We start from the raw sequence: 15,003 nt of genomic DNA, 5'->3' as shown, positions 1-15,003 counted from the left end.
AATTCGTGCATACTGCCAATTGTTACTATTCAGTACACAAAAACTTTAATAAAATACATTGTTCATATGGCATACTTTATTTCGTTGAATATATCATTTACCCATCGAATGTGATCATGGAATGGTTGCTTGATACATTTATTAAATCCATGAATTCGGTATACAGACCGCTTAAATTGATAAGCATTATATTTACATAATATAAAATATTATATAAGGGGTTGGTTTAGAAAAGAAACATTTAATTAGTTTTATCAATTTATATCATTTTATATTTGGGTATTAATATTGTATAATATTATATTTGTAATCTGAATACAAAATGGTATAAATTGTGTTGAGTCAGAATAATATAATAATAAAACTCCATATAACAGTCACCTTGAAGTCATTATGCATCTATAGAAACATTTAAAGTGCATGTATTTCGTTGGGAGATTACGAAGTATATTTTATTTGTTATTATTTCATCCATTCTTACGTTGACGCATACAGCTGATTATTCTCAGTTTGGCAGTAAATATCAAACTATTTGATTTCTTAAATATCATGTAGTTCATTTGATGGAAATTAGTACAAAGCATAATCAAATCTAAAACAACTATAAAACAAATTGTAACAAAATAAAATTTTCGTCATTTTACATTAGTTATTAATAAGAATCATTAAAATCTTATTAAATTAAAAACGCTTTGAGGTTAATTTTTCAATTCACTTTGTACAAATTACATTGATATTAATTTCTGTAACTAGTAAATATGAAGTAGTTATAAAACAAGTAATTTAAAATTTTCTCTTATTTTAAATATCACCTGCTGTTAGGTTATACGTTGAACTTATATATTTAATGTACAAGTTAATATTTAACAAATAGTTGTGTGTTGGCGTCAATATAACAATGAATCCGAGAAAAGTAAATTGTATTTAGAAATTTGTTTTGTAGTGATGATTAGCACCAAAAGTAACATACAATCATTACGATCAAGAGTATTTTGTATTATAAAGACGTGTAATAATAGCTTTTATTGAATATAATATTATACATTTAATAATAATAATACTACCAAGTATGGGTTTCACTACGATGTAAGTATTTATCAAAAATTAAATTTAAAACAGTTCATTATAAATTATATGTTTAAAACAAAAGATCAGGTACTACTTTATAAGTCACCTATCATATTTTTTATTTAACCGAGACGGATGATAAATTAACTTAAAATACTTAAAAAATAATTATAACATACTTTGTGTATCGATAACAAAACATAACCATTAATAAAAACAAAATATATCATATACTACAAGAAATATATTAGAATCAGTTTTGTGTTTAATATATAGAACCGTTAAATATTTCGATTCAAATACGATTTTGGCTTTTAAATGCCCATTGCTTAAAATTCACTAAATTCATATTAAATGCCTGTACAATAATAAAACGAAATATTATTTCTATTTCTCTAGTTGGAAAGAAGGATGGATGGGCGCTACTTGATAAAAATTATTTGGATGCAAAAATGTGTGATATGGTAAATGTCACGTTATTTCAGTGAGTTTACATCAGTTTAAAACAAATAATTTGACTGTCTGCCGTGTCATTTTGGATAAACAAATAAAAAAAACGAAATAAGTTCAAACATCGATCAAAATGTTTCAACTTTTGTTACGATGTTTTTGGTAGACGATAAAGATACATTTAAAAAACATATTTCTAGCTGTTACACACTACGTCCAAATATATGTACACTCTACAATTTGTACATGTTATGTATATATAATCACGTGTATTACACCTGTTTTTTAAATATGAACACACTAATAAATGGAGATTACAAATGTTTTAAAAGCCTGCATTTTGATAAAACATAAACAACATTGACGTCGAACTTAAAACTTAAGTGAGTAAGACAATTTTCATACTCACAATATATATCACAGATACCTAAGGAAGATATTAGGTTACATCTATCTTTGAGGTACTATACACAGTATATTTGTAAAAATATAAATAAATAAAAAGCACAAAATCTCAAAGTTACTCCTAGGTATGTCGTCAAACACTTAACTACATTTATGACGCACTCGTAGGTCCATTACAAGTAAAAAAAAAATACTTTATATCAAATGTTAAACTTGGAAATAATCACTAACAGTGCAATCGGCTCCATTATTAATACTGTTTTTTGAGTCCTTCGTTTTTTGAATGTTAATCTTCTCGTAACCCGCTGACGAATCAGATCTGTCGATACCAGAGCTTTCAGCCGTATCGTTGTTGACCTTCTCGTAAGGCGGTTCTCTTTTAGATAATTCGAAATATTTTACACTTTCATAGTTTGGATCTTTTTTAGATCTTACTGAGTCGTACTTAGAATCTTTTGATCGCACAGATTCATATTTAGGATCCTTGCATCTCAACGATTCGTAATTAGGATCCTGACTTTCAAAACTGGAATCTTTTGGTCGAACAGATTCATAATTAGAATCAGACTCACTTCCAGTATTATAAAAAGGTTCGTGCGTCATCGATTCGTAATTTGGTTCCAAAGTAGAATCATCATTATTGTTACCAGACCAATTGTTATATTTTCCTGTCCTCTTATTAACTGTTGAGTATGTAGGTTGGACTTTGTAGTCAGGAGCAATAGTTGCATAAGGCGGTGTCGGTGGTTGATTTCTAAGCACTTCATAATTGGGATCAGAATCGGAAGCATTGGCATCTGTCTTCGAAATATGTTCGTAGCCAGCATCACTACTTAAAATACTGTTCGGACCACTGTCAGCATTCAAATTATTTAATTTCGATAAATTGTTATTAGGGTATTTAGCTGGGCCGGCTTTATTTGTGTCCTTGACCGTTTCGTAACCTGGATCCTGATTGGAGCCTTTCCGTTCCTTGCGTGCGATAGTCTCATAACCGTGATTAACAGATTGCTTCCGATCTATAGTTTCATATCCGGGATCGTCACTTCGATACTTTAGTACTTTCGTTTCAGTTTCGGTGTTTGTGGGGTCCTTTGATTTCCACACTGATTCTTCTTTCGCTTTAGCTTTTTTCATTACTTTGGCGTACATTTCCTCTACATTTCGGGAAGGACTTTCTGTAGCTCGTTGCTCCGAGTTGATACTGTTGTTGGCTTCTGCTGAAGCATAATCACTGTAGCCGGGACCATCGATAGAGTTATAAAAGTTGTCGGTGGGATTCTCTTTTTGGTCAATATCAAAGTTCAGTTCTCGGGCTACAAGCGGTCGTATGAGGTCGCCGGAGCTAAACCGATGTTTCTCAACCGGATAATTACAACCATAAAAGTCGGAAGAACTAACGCAACTGTTGTTCCTTTGATGTTTCTCATTGAGACTGCGGCGTAGTTTGTCGTGATTAAAATGGAGGTCACCTGTGGAAAGGTGTGATTTATTAGCATTGATATATTTTTACTGACTATGTAGACTAAGATATATTAGAAATTTAGAATATACAATAAACATTCTACTGATAATAATTTCCTCCAGACCGATTTCGGCCAAGGCGGCCAATTTCAAGAGAGATTAGCTAACTGCGTAGGAGATATTATAGTGCACAAGTGTGTGCGCAAACACAGGTGCACTCTCTATTCCCTAGCTCTCATAATGCGATGGAACGTCAATCCGACACGACTGGAAAGAGGTCAGACGCAGGACCAACGGCTTTATGTGCTTTCCGAGTGTACACTTTCAACTTCCAGACTCCAGGCTGCTACTGGGAATTTTCTGATAGAAAATCCGAATAACTTTTTACTGGCCAGACCTGGTAATTGAAGTCAGGACCTCCAGGTCTGCAGCCTTACATCTAACCACTAGATCAACGAGGCAGTCAATTCTGCTGGTATGTGAACAATGAACTGAACTCCAATTTAAGAGAAAATATCTTTATTATTTGATTATATCGGACCTATAAACGCAAACGAAAATGTGTTAGCATGGTCAATATAATAAGACTCTTACCAGTACTAGATATCCTCTGATGTCTCTGCGCAAGTGTATCCGCGGTGCGAGGCGGATGTGAGGCGTGCGAAACGTGCGCTGCGTGTGTGCCGTGTGCGGCATGGGTACTGTGCGCAACGTGTGTGTGCGTGGCGTGTGTGGCGTGAGCAACGTGCGTAGCGTGCGCAACGTGCGTGGCGTGGGTGGCGTGTGCGGTGTGTGGTGCGTGCGAAGGGTGCGGTGGCGGTGGCAGCGGAGAGTTGGCCTGTCGCTTCTCTGGTTTAGGCGATCCCAGTGCTCCCGTCGAGTTTGAGCAAGATGACATCGACGCTGAAATTATGAGTTTTATATATTATTACTATATCAGATGTACTTGGCTGGTTTGTATAACTTCTTTCGATGTTAAGAGTTTAGTATATCTGTAGATTTTTTTTGTAATTTATCTAAAAAAAGTTATTGTGCTTTACTTTTTGGTTTAAAGACATTTTTATAAAAATGCAACTTTAATGCGATAAAGTTAAATAATAAAATTTCGCATTACCTTGGCGTGAATGTGTAGCTGTAGATGTAGATGCTCCAATTTCAGGTGGAGCACTCCTTCTGGAATAACACAATGGATGTTTTCAAAACGCATAACTTCATCGACATGATAAATAAATAAATAAATAAATAGACATTTGATTTCTCTTACACACTAATACTTTCGCTTGTCTAACATAGAGATAAGTAATATTACAAAAATGTTCATAATATGCTATCGTGGTACAGGTCGGTGGTGCTCACCTGGCGTGGTGCGTGACGTCGGCCTGCAGCGCGGCGGGCGGCGCGGGCGGCGCGGGGGGCGCGGGCGCGGCGGGCGGCTCCCGCCGGCGCGGCTCGGGCGCGATCTGCGCGTACGTGTCCGAGCCCTCACCTACGCTTGCCTCCTCTATTGCTGCATACATCTCATCTGGTGCAACAATTTAATATAACATCACTGCACATAAAAAATAAATATGTGATGAGGTTTAATTGCCCTCACTCAAATTCTTGTTGAAATTAGTATCTTTAGCTCATCAGACGATTTTTTCTGGTACTGTACGATTTTTTAAAAAAAAATTGAAATCTTATAGTAGAATTTCTTAGTGCGGATTCTGTAGTTAACTTTAAAGACAATAAAAAGGGAACTGACCCGAGTCGTCGGAGACGGTAGCGTAGTGCGGCTGCGCGGGTTTCACACTCTGCGCGCGGATGTTGCTCAGCGGCTCTCGCACCGAGATGCTCGTGTAGCCCTCTGGTGACAATATTGTCATTCACTGATTGTACATATGTGTTCCTTCTAATAGTATATGTTTTTATATTTACAACGATATACGTTTTTACAGATTAATCTAAAGAAGTTTTGAAAAGTTATACGATATTTTACTTCTAAATTTATATATTAGCCACCAATTGCTTATTATGCTCATATTCATGCTTGTTAAATGACACCTTGACATAATAAGTTTCTGGCTCTTGTAGTATCAATAAATCCTCCTTACGACAAGGTTGTCATGATATAAATTTTTCGATTATTACATTTAATTTCTATGCGTAAACATATAAACATTAAGGTAAGGTATATCAATACAAGAATATTTTTATTTGAATATTGTCATTTTTAGATTTATTTTATGAACACTGGCATTATATAATATATACGTATATATGTGTATAATATAATTTTCCAGTTCTGGATCTATGATGTTATATCCCTTGTGCCTGTAATAACACTGGGTAACTGTTAAACCCGAATATAACTAAGCATTTCTGTTTGGCGGCCAAATAATTAGTCGGTGCGTACTTAAACAAATGCCGCCTGTACAGCTCTGACACCGGTACTAGATGTCTGACACTAAAATTTAAGTTTCTAAGTGGGGGATGAAAGGAATGGGACGCCCGGCAACGTACTGGCGGAGTCGGTGGAGTCGCCGCTGAAGTGCACGGGCTCGGGGCGCGGCGAGGGCGGCGTGATGTAGGGCAGCTCCTGGCTCGACGGCAGCTGCCCGCTGATCGCCACCGACGCCGATATGAGCACGGCCTCGGCTGCAACATATCAAGGTCATTTTCTTGAGGTTTGTTATTATGATACATTTAATAAAAATCTATTTCTGATATAATAGTCACGATTTTTATTTTAAATACGAACTTTTTTGTTCGCTCGTAATAACGAATATCAAATAGAGAATTTTACATTCGTTTTTTTTTCTCTTTTTACTATATTTTTAATTTATATTATGTAACTTTTAATATAGTAATAAAGTATTTAAAATATAAAATGCCATATTTAAAAGGTGAACCAGCAAATGGATAATGTTAATGCGCTGTCAAACTATTGGTTCTGATTACACGACACCAATCACTCTTTAATTATAAATATACAAAATATTATTTAATTTAAATTTAAGAAAATTTATAACCATAAACTATTAGTAAAAAAATCTTGCGTTTATTCATAATCAAGGTTACAGTGCACTTCCGCTTATAGATCAAATTAATAAATTATAAAATAATCAATTATTATGTAAATTATTTTCAATAAGTTCTTAGCAAATCTGATGAAATGTATTCACCGGCGGATGAAGAAGCCGCTTCCCTTTCATCAATTTGTATGTCATTATCCGACCGTTCATCAGGTGTTATTTCCACGATTCTGAAAAAAACACATTGGATTATTTATAGCGATACGTTCATTATCAAACTGTACGTTGAAGTATTTAATGTTTATTATTTTTTTTAATATGTGCTAAATAAGAGAAATGTTTAATAACATAAGTACATTATTCTAAAAACACAAAACCGAATTATGACGACTTAACAAAAAAACACGGATATCGGCTTAAACGCGTAGATAGGCTACGGATCTATCCGTCGAATCCCTGCACAGTAACACGATTGTTCGCAGAGAATCCCCTCCCTGAGAATCCTGTTGAAGTTGAAGCTCAAGTTGTTTATGTATTTATCCACCTGGACATTTCAGTAAATAACGCGAACGTGCGGTGTTTGCGGTTCCCTGCTTCACGACAATTTGTGACATCGTAGAGTTTGCGTTTATATCTGAACACAAGCTAAAAATCGCCCCGACGTTCGTTGGACCTCTCGGGAAGAGCAACGCGTAAGATTGCACCGTAAGTGAGGTTCTATTAGGTCAATGGGGGTCATTTTTATTATTATGAATGCCATTTTAAGGTTACTAACGTTTTTGTATAAAAGGTACTTACACATTGTGAGTTTCGTTTTGAAGTTTAGCATAGGCATGTTCGTAGGGATGGTCTCGGCTCGTAGACGCTACCACTGCGGTTTTATTTCCTGGAAGAATGCGTAACATGCATAATACTGATAACGACGTTTTCTAATCAATTATAGATATTTGATCAATATCCAGCTGCGATTCTTTCAAGTCCCCATTTACGATAGATAAAATAAAATATCGCGATTATCGATTAGATTATTTTGATGAATCCAGTAGCAGATATAAATGCAATATATTCTGTAATTGCGACCTTTTCGTCGCGTCATAAACGTAATTATGTTTAAAGATAAATGTACCTCCAATTAAATGTATTAGTCAGATTCGCACGTTGCAGTTGAAGTGATTCATAAATGCATTGTACTTCAATGTGTTTCTATGTATTATGTGGTTACATACAATTTAAGCTGACTTTTATAGAGTAACATATATATTATATATAACAATAAGTATTCTTTCAGTCTTCATTTAAGTTAGGTTTATTTTAATTAGGTGCGAAGAACACGCGAATATCAAGCGAAGATTGCGAGTTCAAATCCTGACAAGCACCACTGAATTTTAATTAGTGCTTAATTTGTTCCTATACCAATTCTTCCGTGTTCGGCGATACAGGTAAACATCATGAGGAATTCCGCATAAGTCGGAGAAAATCTGCCACATGTGTATGCACCAACCAGCATTTTGATTTGATTGAAGTGATTGAACCAGTATTGCAATATTTAATATTGAGCTAGTGAGATTTTGTATATATCAGTGGATCAAATCCCACTAATGAATTTACCAACAAATAGAGGTGTTTTACCTTCATCTAAATTAACTGTCGCGTAAATTTCGGATGCTGTGTCACCACTGTCATGTCTTCCCACAGGATGTGGGATTTCTGGCAAACTACGTTGGCTGTTTTGTGTAGATGCTCTATTGAAAGTAGAATTATTTATTTATTTAGATACACTCAGTTCAAAATTAAAATTGTAAAAGTATATTCAGTCATCTTCGTATAGTGGAAGAAATAATGAACAGAAATATTTAAATACACTAAGTTAACAGTAATTTTATGTTATATTTGTAAGAACATCAAATAAGCACACAGTACAGCAACAGCTTATTTTAAAAACACTATAAATTAATAACAAATATAAAAAAAAAATACAAATTCAAATATGTACATGCAACAAATAAATGAAACATATAAACAAATCATAATCATTACAACATTTTCCCACAAAAAGTTAGTAAATAAAGAATATCTGGTTGTTATGTAGGATAAATTTTAATAAATAGTAATGAGGGAAACCATAGAACATTAAATAACTTAATATGTTAAATAAATAAGAGAAACATATGATGAAGTAAAACGTTTACAAAAAAATAAATATTAGTAGCATAATTAGCATTATACATCTATGTTAGCCCTGTTATAATATTTATTTTGTCTAGGGCATGCTAATAACAAACCGTTTGATGGAGGCCGGAGTGGTGGGTGTTGGAGATGGTACCTCCTCATCCAAACGGATTTTGACCACACCGGCCGTACCAACCAACTCACTTCTGTTAAATACAATATTCTTTTAATTATGACTAGGAAAATAAAAATTATATATCATCTATTATAGTGCTATAGTATGTAATAATATAAATTATATTTTATGAGAACCTAATAAAAAATATATTTTTATTCAAAGATTATAATGATTTTTTTTCAAAATTTGATAATTGTATTATAATTACATATATCATGAATGAAAAAATATGTAAACTATGATATATTTTTAACATTTTATATTACATAAATATAACTTTACATATTTAGTTCATTTTTAATTGCAATGATATTTATGTATAGGTTAACATTCACTTATACAATCGAATATTTAGAAATGTAAGAAATCGTGTGTAGCAAAGATATGTTAAAATATTATAACTTACTTTTGGTTGGAGTTCTTGCAGCCACAAACGCATCCCGAGAGGATAGTGACCAAAGTGGCTAGCACTGCTAAGCTCAAAGCTATCTCTATTAATGTATACATAATAGTTTTTCAATCGATTTTCACACCACAAAGCCTGATAATATTTTCCATCACAATTTTTTTATTATGATCCTTTAAAAAGAGGTACATATACGAAACTTTCTTCCATTTGAGAAAAGGTATGAAATGTAGGACACTTGTTTACGCGACGATTTCAGGCGTAGGTCTCGTTTTCTTAGAAACATTTCTTGGCATTTTTATTTAACACTCGTCGCTTAACATTTCACAGATTTCATTTAATATCGTGGTATTTCTGGTCTTATGATTTCAAAGTAAAATAGTAGCACCTTCTGGGGCATATATGTCGCAAAAAGTCAAATGCTACTAAATAAATAATAAAATAGTGACAAATCTATACGACAGATTATAAATATTTATTTAATCGACTGATAAAATCTAAAGGAAAATATAACAGTCCTCTTCATGACATTATAATTTTAGCCAAAAAATTGTTTTTATTTTTTAAAAATAAAAAACATGTATAAGTGATGAAACCTGCGTAAGTGATGATCGTAGTCGTTTATATTAAACTGATGACATTTGGCCCAAATCTAACATACTACAAACATATGGAAATGTTTTTAGTTTTGACAAACTCAACAATCAACAATCTGGACTACTGAAAAATATCGCCCTATACCTAATTATATTATTATATTACTTAGATTTTTTTTTTATATTTTCCGGGAAGGCAAATGACTCTACTCCACCTGATGGTAAGTGGTAGTAGAGTCCAAACGCGAGGACGGCTAGTACAGTCGGAAAGAATGTTTTGCACTAGCCGTCCCCGCCTTGCCGGCCCGCAAGATGACTCTTCACGCCTTGTTTGAAGGAAATAGGTTTTAGCAAATTGCTTGATTCGATTGTTTTTTACTGTATCGTAGAACCATCGTATATGTATATCGTAACAATGAATATGATTATATTGAAATTAAAATTGTATTACTGTATTAGATTACAAATCTGGTTCCAACTACCATTAATTTTTATGGTTTTCAATTAAAACGACGACGGTGTTTTTGTATTTATGTCTGACCAAGCTCGACCAATTTGGACATTTTTGAGTCTTCAGATTTCGCGCGCTAGTAACATAATTGACGTATGGAGTTTTTTTATAATTTCTGGGAATAGGACGATCAAAGACTAACATACCTCTTACGATTGATTTAGACTGACTAACCTGCTACTTTTCTAACTTAGATAATTTCAAAAACGTCCATAAATATGAAACCATAGCATATCTTAGTGCACAAGTAAAACCTGATTATCCCATGTTTTCTTTCAGTACTGTCACCAACGACGACGTGTCCGCTATTACCTCTGACGCGACGGGTGGTGACGGTATAAGCAGAAAAATGATAACCTTGGTCCTGAATAAAGTTAAACCTGTCCAAACCTGTTACAAACCTGTAAATAGATGGCAGACTATTTAACTTCCCGTTATCCTCTAAAACGTTTCCTAGTACCTGGCTTGTTTCCCATATTATTCCTATTCCTAAACTTTCAAATCCTATAAGACCTTCACATTATTGACCAATTTGTATTCTTCCTTTTCTGTCTAAAGTCTTTGAACGTATTGTCCACTCTCAGCTTACTCTATTCCTGTCAAAGCAGTATACCTTAAGCCCTTTCCAGTCTGGTTTTCGTTCGGGACATAGTACTATGACGGCACTTACTAAAGTTTTTGATGACATTAGATACGGATTGGATTAAAGGCATATTTGTATAATAGCTTTACTAGACTTCAGCAACACTTTTAATACTGTTGACTTTGATATCCTTCTAGCTATTTTGGACTCACTGAACATATTTCCAGATCTTGTCGATTGGTTCAGAACCTATTTATATGGACGCCAACAGCGTGTACATGCTTGAGAAAGATTTTCTTGTGCCGTTGTTCTTGAGGGTAGTGTATTTTCGCCGGTTTTTTTTTTCTATCTTTATCAACACTGTTACCAATCTTCTCTTCGTCCCTTTTCACTTGTATGCCGATGACCCGCAAATCTATTTGACTACACCAGTTGAGAATATTGCTATAGTTAGATTAAACTCTAATCTTAACGTTATTACCAGCTTGAGTAAATCATTTGGATTATCCATAAATGTCAGTAAGTCACAATTATGCATTATGGGAAGCAATCTAAGCAACTTTGTAAAGTTGACAAAATTGACCAACCTGATGTTATTTTTGATGGGATGACTTTGCCTAACAGCAATGTTATTAAAAATCTAGGAGTATTAATGGATGCTTCCTTTACCTGGCGACCACAGGTTGCTGAAATTAGCCGTATAATATTCGCGACAATCCATTCTCTTCAAAGGATGAAAAACTTCCTACCCACTAAAACCGAAATACTACTTGCTAATTGCCTTCTGCTCCCAATTTTTGATTATGCGGATGCGTGTTACCCTGATTTGTCAGAGGAACTAGTTAAGAAGTTGGAACGCCTGCAAAATATTTGCATGAGGCTTATATTTGGATTGAAGAAATTTGATCGTACTTCAGAGTATCGTTCTACCCTTAGGTGGCTTTCAATCAAAGATCGCTGCAACTTACATATTATTTCTCTCCTCTATTCTATTCTATTTCACCCCTGTACACTTCCCTATCTGAAGGAACGCTTTACTTTTCTTGGTTCAGACTCAACTCTTCAAATTTATCTTCGCTTACAGAGTGACAACAAATTAAGTGTGCCTATGTGTCATTCCAAACTATATGCAAACTCCTTCACGGCAAAGGCAGTAAGACTGTGGAATACACTTCCATCAGAGATCCGTCAATCCTCTTCAATTTCCATCTTTCATCAATTCGTTCTGAAAACTATTACCTATCTCTGTAACCCTACCTATTTACTTCCTTCACATTTCATTCTGTCCACTCTTTATGTTATAAATGTTTGTATTGAAAAGATTTATGTATATATGTATTATAAATATATATATATATATATAATTGTGTATGTACATTTATATATATGTATGTATAATGCACTCGCCCGTTAGGTCCTGCAAGCATCTTAATGCAGGGTTGTCTGGAAGAGATCACTACTTGACTGATAAGACCACCCTTGCACGCATCATGTTGAGGTCCCCAATTTTATTTTGTATAGCATGGCTTCTCTTGAACTTTTGTTTTCCTTTTTTTTTACTTGTGTTTGTCTTTTCTTTTTTTCTTGTGTGTGCATAAAGTTGTTTAATAATAATAATAATTATCTCATTCTTTACACATGCGTAATATCATTGAACAAAATACATATTTTTCATTATAGTCTGTGGTCCCAACCAGTTTATAATACTTTTATGGATGTCAACTTGACAGTTTGACATTCGGCGGTTGCAAATCGAAGCATTTTTAAATTTGTATTTGTTTCACGGAAATAGATTAGTAAAATAATATATATTTAAAAAAAGTGCGGTACTTTTTTGTATGATTAGGATGTATCAAGACTAAGAAGAATTTAAAGAAGAACAATTATTCAATGGAACAAGAAAATAAGTCGTTTTACTTCGCTTAATAAGTATATGAATAAATCTGTGAACTAAAAGTAACCTATTAGTCAGTATGGAAACAAAAAGTGAAATATTTTCTCAGCGTTTGGTAAAGGCAGTAGTTTGGAATATAACTTTACAAATTTCACTTGCTATAGCATTAGTGTTTTTTATTCAAGTAGATTTAATACATCCGATATCATGGTTAACTTCTACATTTAATGATATTTTTAGCTGGAAAATGGCCTTAAATGCCATACTTCTAGGACTAGTATCATTCTTTCAAGCATATTTATATGGAAGTTATTATTCAGTTCCTGTACCAAAATACTTTACAAGATTCTCAATGTTTTTAAATATATTTTCTGTGCAAAACATTATATTCAGCACTCTATATGCTTTGAATGGTTATTTTACAATGAGCCTGTATTCTTCATTGGCTAAAAGCAACTTCAATATATTAAAGAAGAAGTGTGAAACTTATGATGGGCAATGCTTGGCTGAACAAAGTTTATTTCTGCAATTTGGAGGAATGTGGATGGGATTATACTATTTTACAAGTTCCCACTTATTTAGTGCTACAGTACTGACATTTCCCCATATATATCAAGAAAAATTTCAGCAGATTAAACTTGTGATAAGTAACATAGTGGCAATGGGTTTCCAACATTCTGTAACACCAGTAATATATTATTGCATTTTCTACTATGTATGGGGTAATAAGCCTAGAAATGTGGTGTCCGAGGTGTACAGCTTATATTTAGAAGATCCTCCACTGGATAATATTTTAAATTTATTAAGTTCCGGTATTTGGATTGGACTTTGGTTTTATACGAGTTTATACTTCATTTCAATATATACTATGAAAACAGTTTTTAACATAGTACTTACAGAACCAATGAAATTCCCTATTGAAGGTGATACCCAGTTTACATTAAATAATGCCCTATCACAAAGACTGCAATTTACTGGTTATCTGGGTGCTCAAGACTTGAAATACATGTCACTAATGGATCACACAAGACGGTCACAAATTTTTACACTTTCCCAGCCTGGTGGCCATCCTAGAAACTGGAATAATTTATTGGAGAAATGTCTGCAAATGATTAATCAATTTAACAGTGAGTTGGAAAAGATAAACAATGATTCTCATTCAGTTGAAGCTGAAAATCAACACACTAGAAAAGCTTTCAACACAGTTGCTCCAATAACACCACCTTCTGTTTACTCAAGATCACTAAGAAATATGGCTGAATCTCCACATTTACTTGAGCTGAAAGATCACAACAAAAATAAAGTTGATGATACATTTGCTACTGCTATGAAAGAAGAATTTAAGAATTTCCTTCTTAAACTTTGTCAAAAACCTGGCATAAATTATTTTTTTGGAGAACTTGTTGACACTAAACTAAAATTTATTCTTATTCAAGCACAGCCAGTTATATGGACCTGTGAAGGCTTAGCCTATATTGTATCAGCATCTTTAAAGGAAGATAAATATGGTGTTGTACAAAATGATCTGCCTATTGTTATATCAACATTCATTTATCTTAAGCAAAATTTGGATAAATTAACAAAACCTGGCCTTGTACCTAGAAAACATATTTTAAATGATGTTCTTGCAATTAAAATAAGGAATGCTCTTTTGTCATCTGTAAAAAGAAGTTTATATAAAATTGTAATGACATTTTCAAAGTTTATTCACGAGATCCCCCTAGATCCTGATGTGCAAATTGCTATTCAACCATTTTTATCATGTAAAGAGGCATAAATGTGATATGTAATCTAGTTAATAAAATGTTTTCTTATAATGATGTAATTTTATTATTTGATATTATTTACTATTGAGATCCTGTGCTATAAATAAGATTTAAGAACTTTGCTTTCCTGAAGGACCCACAAAAATAAAAAAATATTGGTACACATTTGTGCAGGCACTTTCTATAACTTGATTACATAACACTTCTACAGAAGCATGAGATGAACTAAGCGTAAGAAGACCATGGATTATTAGTAAACTTATTTTATTTATTTGGTTGGTTATTAATGTTTATCCATATCCTTTAGCCCAGCAGTGGGACATTCACAGGCTGTTACGGTAAATGCATATGCAATCAGGTAAGAATTTTTTTTCTAAATAGCTGAATGAATTTCAACACAAATAAGGTTGAACTGTCTGTGATATCAAAATTATTGCCACTTAATATGGTTATTTGTGAAAACCAAAACCACATTTTTTACAGCTGTTACCTATTAATT

The 15,003-nt window shown here is 33.5% G+C and overlaps 2 protein-coding genes across 3 annotated transcripts; one reads left to right on the top strand and one right to left on the bottom strand.

Moving 5' to 3' along the window:
* Positions 1–801: 801 nt before the first annotated feature.
* On the bottom strand, positions 802–9,563 carry LOC126772620 (uncharacterized). 2 transcript variants are annotated; one of them, XM_050493004.1, is made up of 11 exons: positions 9,155–9,563; positions 8,684–8,776; positions 8,031–8,143; positions 7,200–7,287; positions 6,552–6,631; positions 5,890–6,024; positions 5,132–5,233; positions 4,744–4,909; positions 4,502–4,560; positions 3,982–4,290; positions 802–3,395 (listed from the first exon to the last, which is right to left on the bottom strand). In XM_050493004.1, the coding sequence occupies exons 1-11, from the start codon at positions 9,253–9,255 to the stop codon at positions 2,131–2,133; spliced, it is 2,511 nt and encodes an 836-aa protein (XP_050348961.1). In that variant the 5' UTR covers positions 9,256–9,563; the 3' UTR covers positions 802–2,130. The 2 variants fall into 2 exon arrangements, with proteins under 2 accessions (XP_050348961.1, XP_050348962.1); XM_050493005.1 differs by lacking the exon at positions 8,684–8,776.
* Positions 9,564–12,589: 3,026 nt separating this feature from the next.
* LOC126772625 (nucleoporin NDC1) lies at positions 12,590–14,555 on the top strand. Its single transcript, XM_050493014.1, has one exon. The coding sequence runs from the start codon at positions 12,818–12,820 to the stop codon at positions 14,513–14,515; it is 1,698 nt and encodes a 565-aa protein (XP_050348971.1). The 5' UTR covers positions 12,590–12,817; the 3' UTR covers positions 14,516–14,555.
* The last annotated feature ends 448 nt before the right edge of the window (positions 14,556–15,003 follow it).

This window comes from Nymphalis io, chromosome 13, assembly GCF_905147045.1.
Source record: "Nymphalis io chromosome 13, ilAglIoxx1.1, whole genome shotgun sequence".
Lineage (NCBI taxonomy): Eukaryota > Metazoa > Arthropoda > Insecta > Lepidoptera > Nymphalidae > Nymphalis > Nymphalis io.
The sequence above is the reverse complement of the archived record's forward strand: the minus strand, read 5'-3'. Positions and strand labels throughout refer to the sequence as shown.

Excerpts from the sequence above, each read along its gene's own strand:
- LOC126772625 (XM_050493014.1), top strand. The coding sequence starts at position 12,818 with ATGGAAACAAAAAGTGAAATATTTTCTCAGCGTTTGGTAAAGGCAGTA.
- LOC126772620 (XM_050493004.1), bottom strand. The coding sequence starts at position 9,255 with ATGTATACATTAATAGAGATAGCTTTGAGCTTAGCAGTGCTAGCCACT. Across the intron at positions 7,288-8,030 it reads GACAGTTAATTTAGATGAAG|GAAATAAAACCGCAGTGGTA; the intron begins GTAAAACACCTC and ends GCATTCTTCCAG. Across the intron at positions 4,561-4,743 it reads GACGTCACGCACCACGCCAG|AAGGAGTGCTCCACCTGAAA; the intron begins GTGAGCACCACC and ends GTGTTATTCCAG.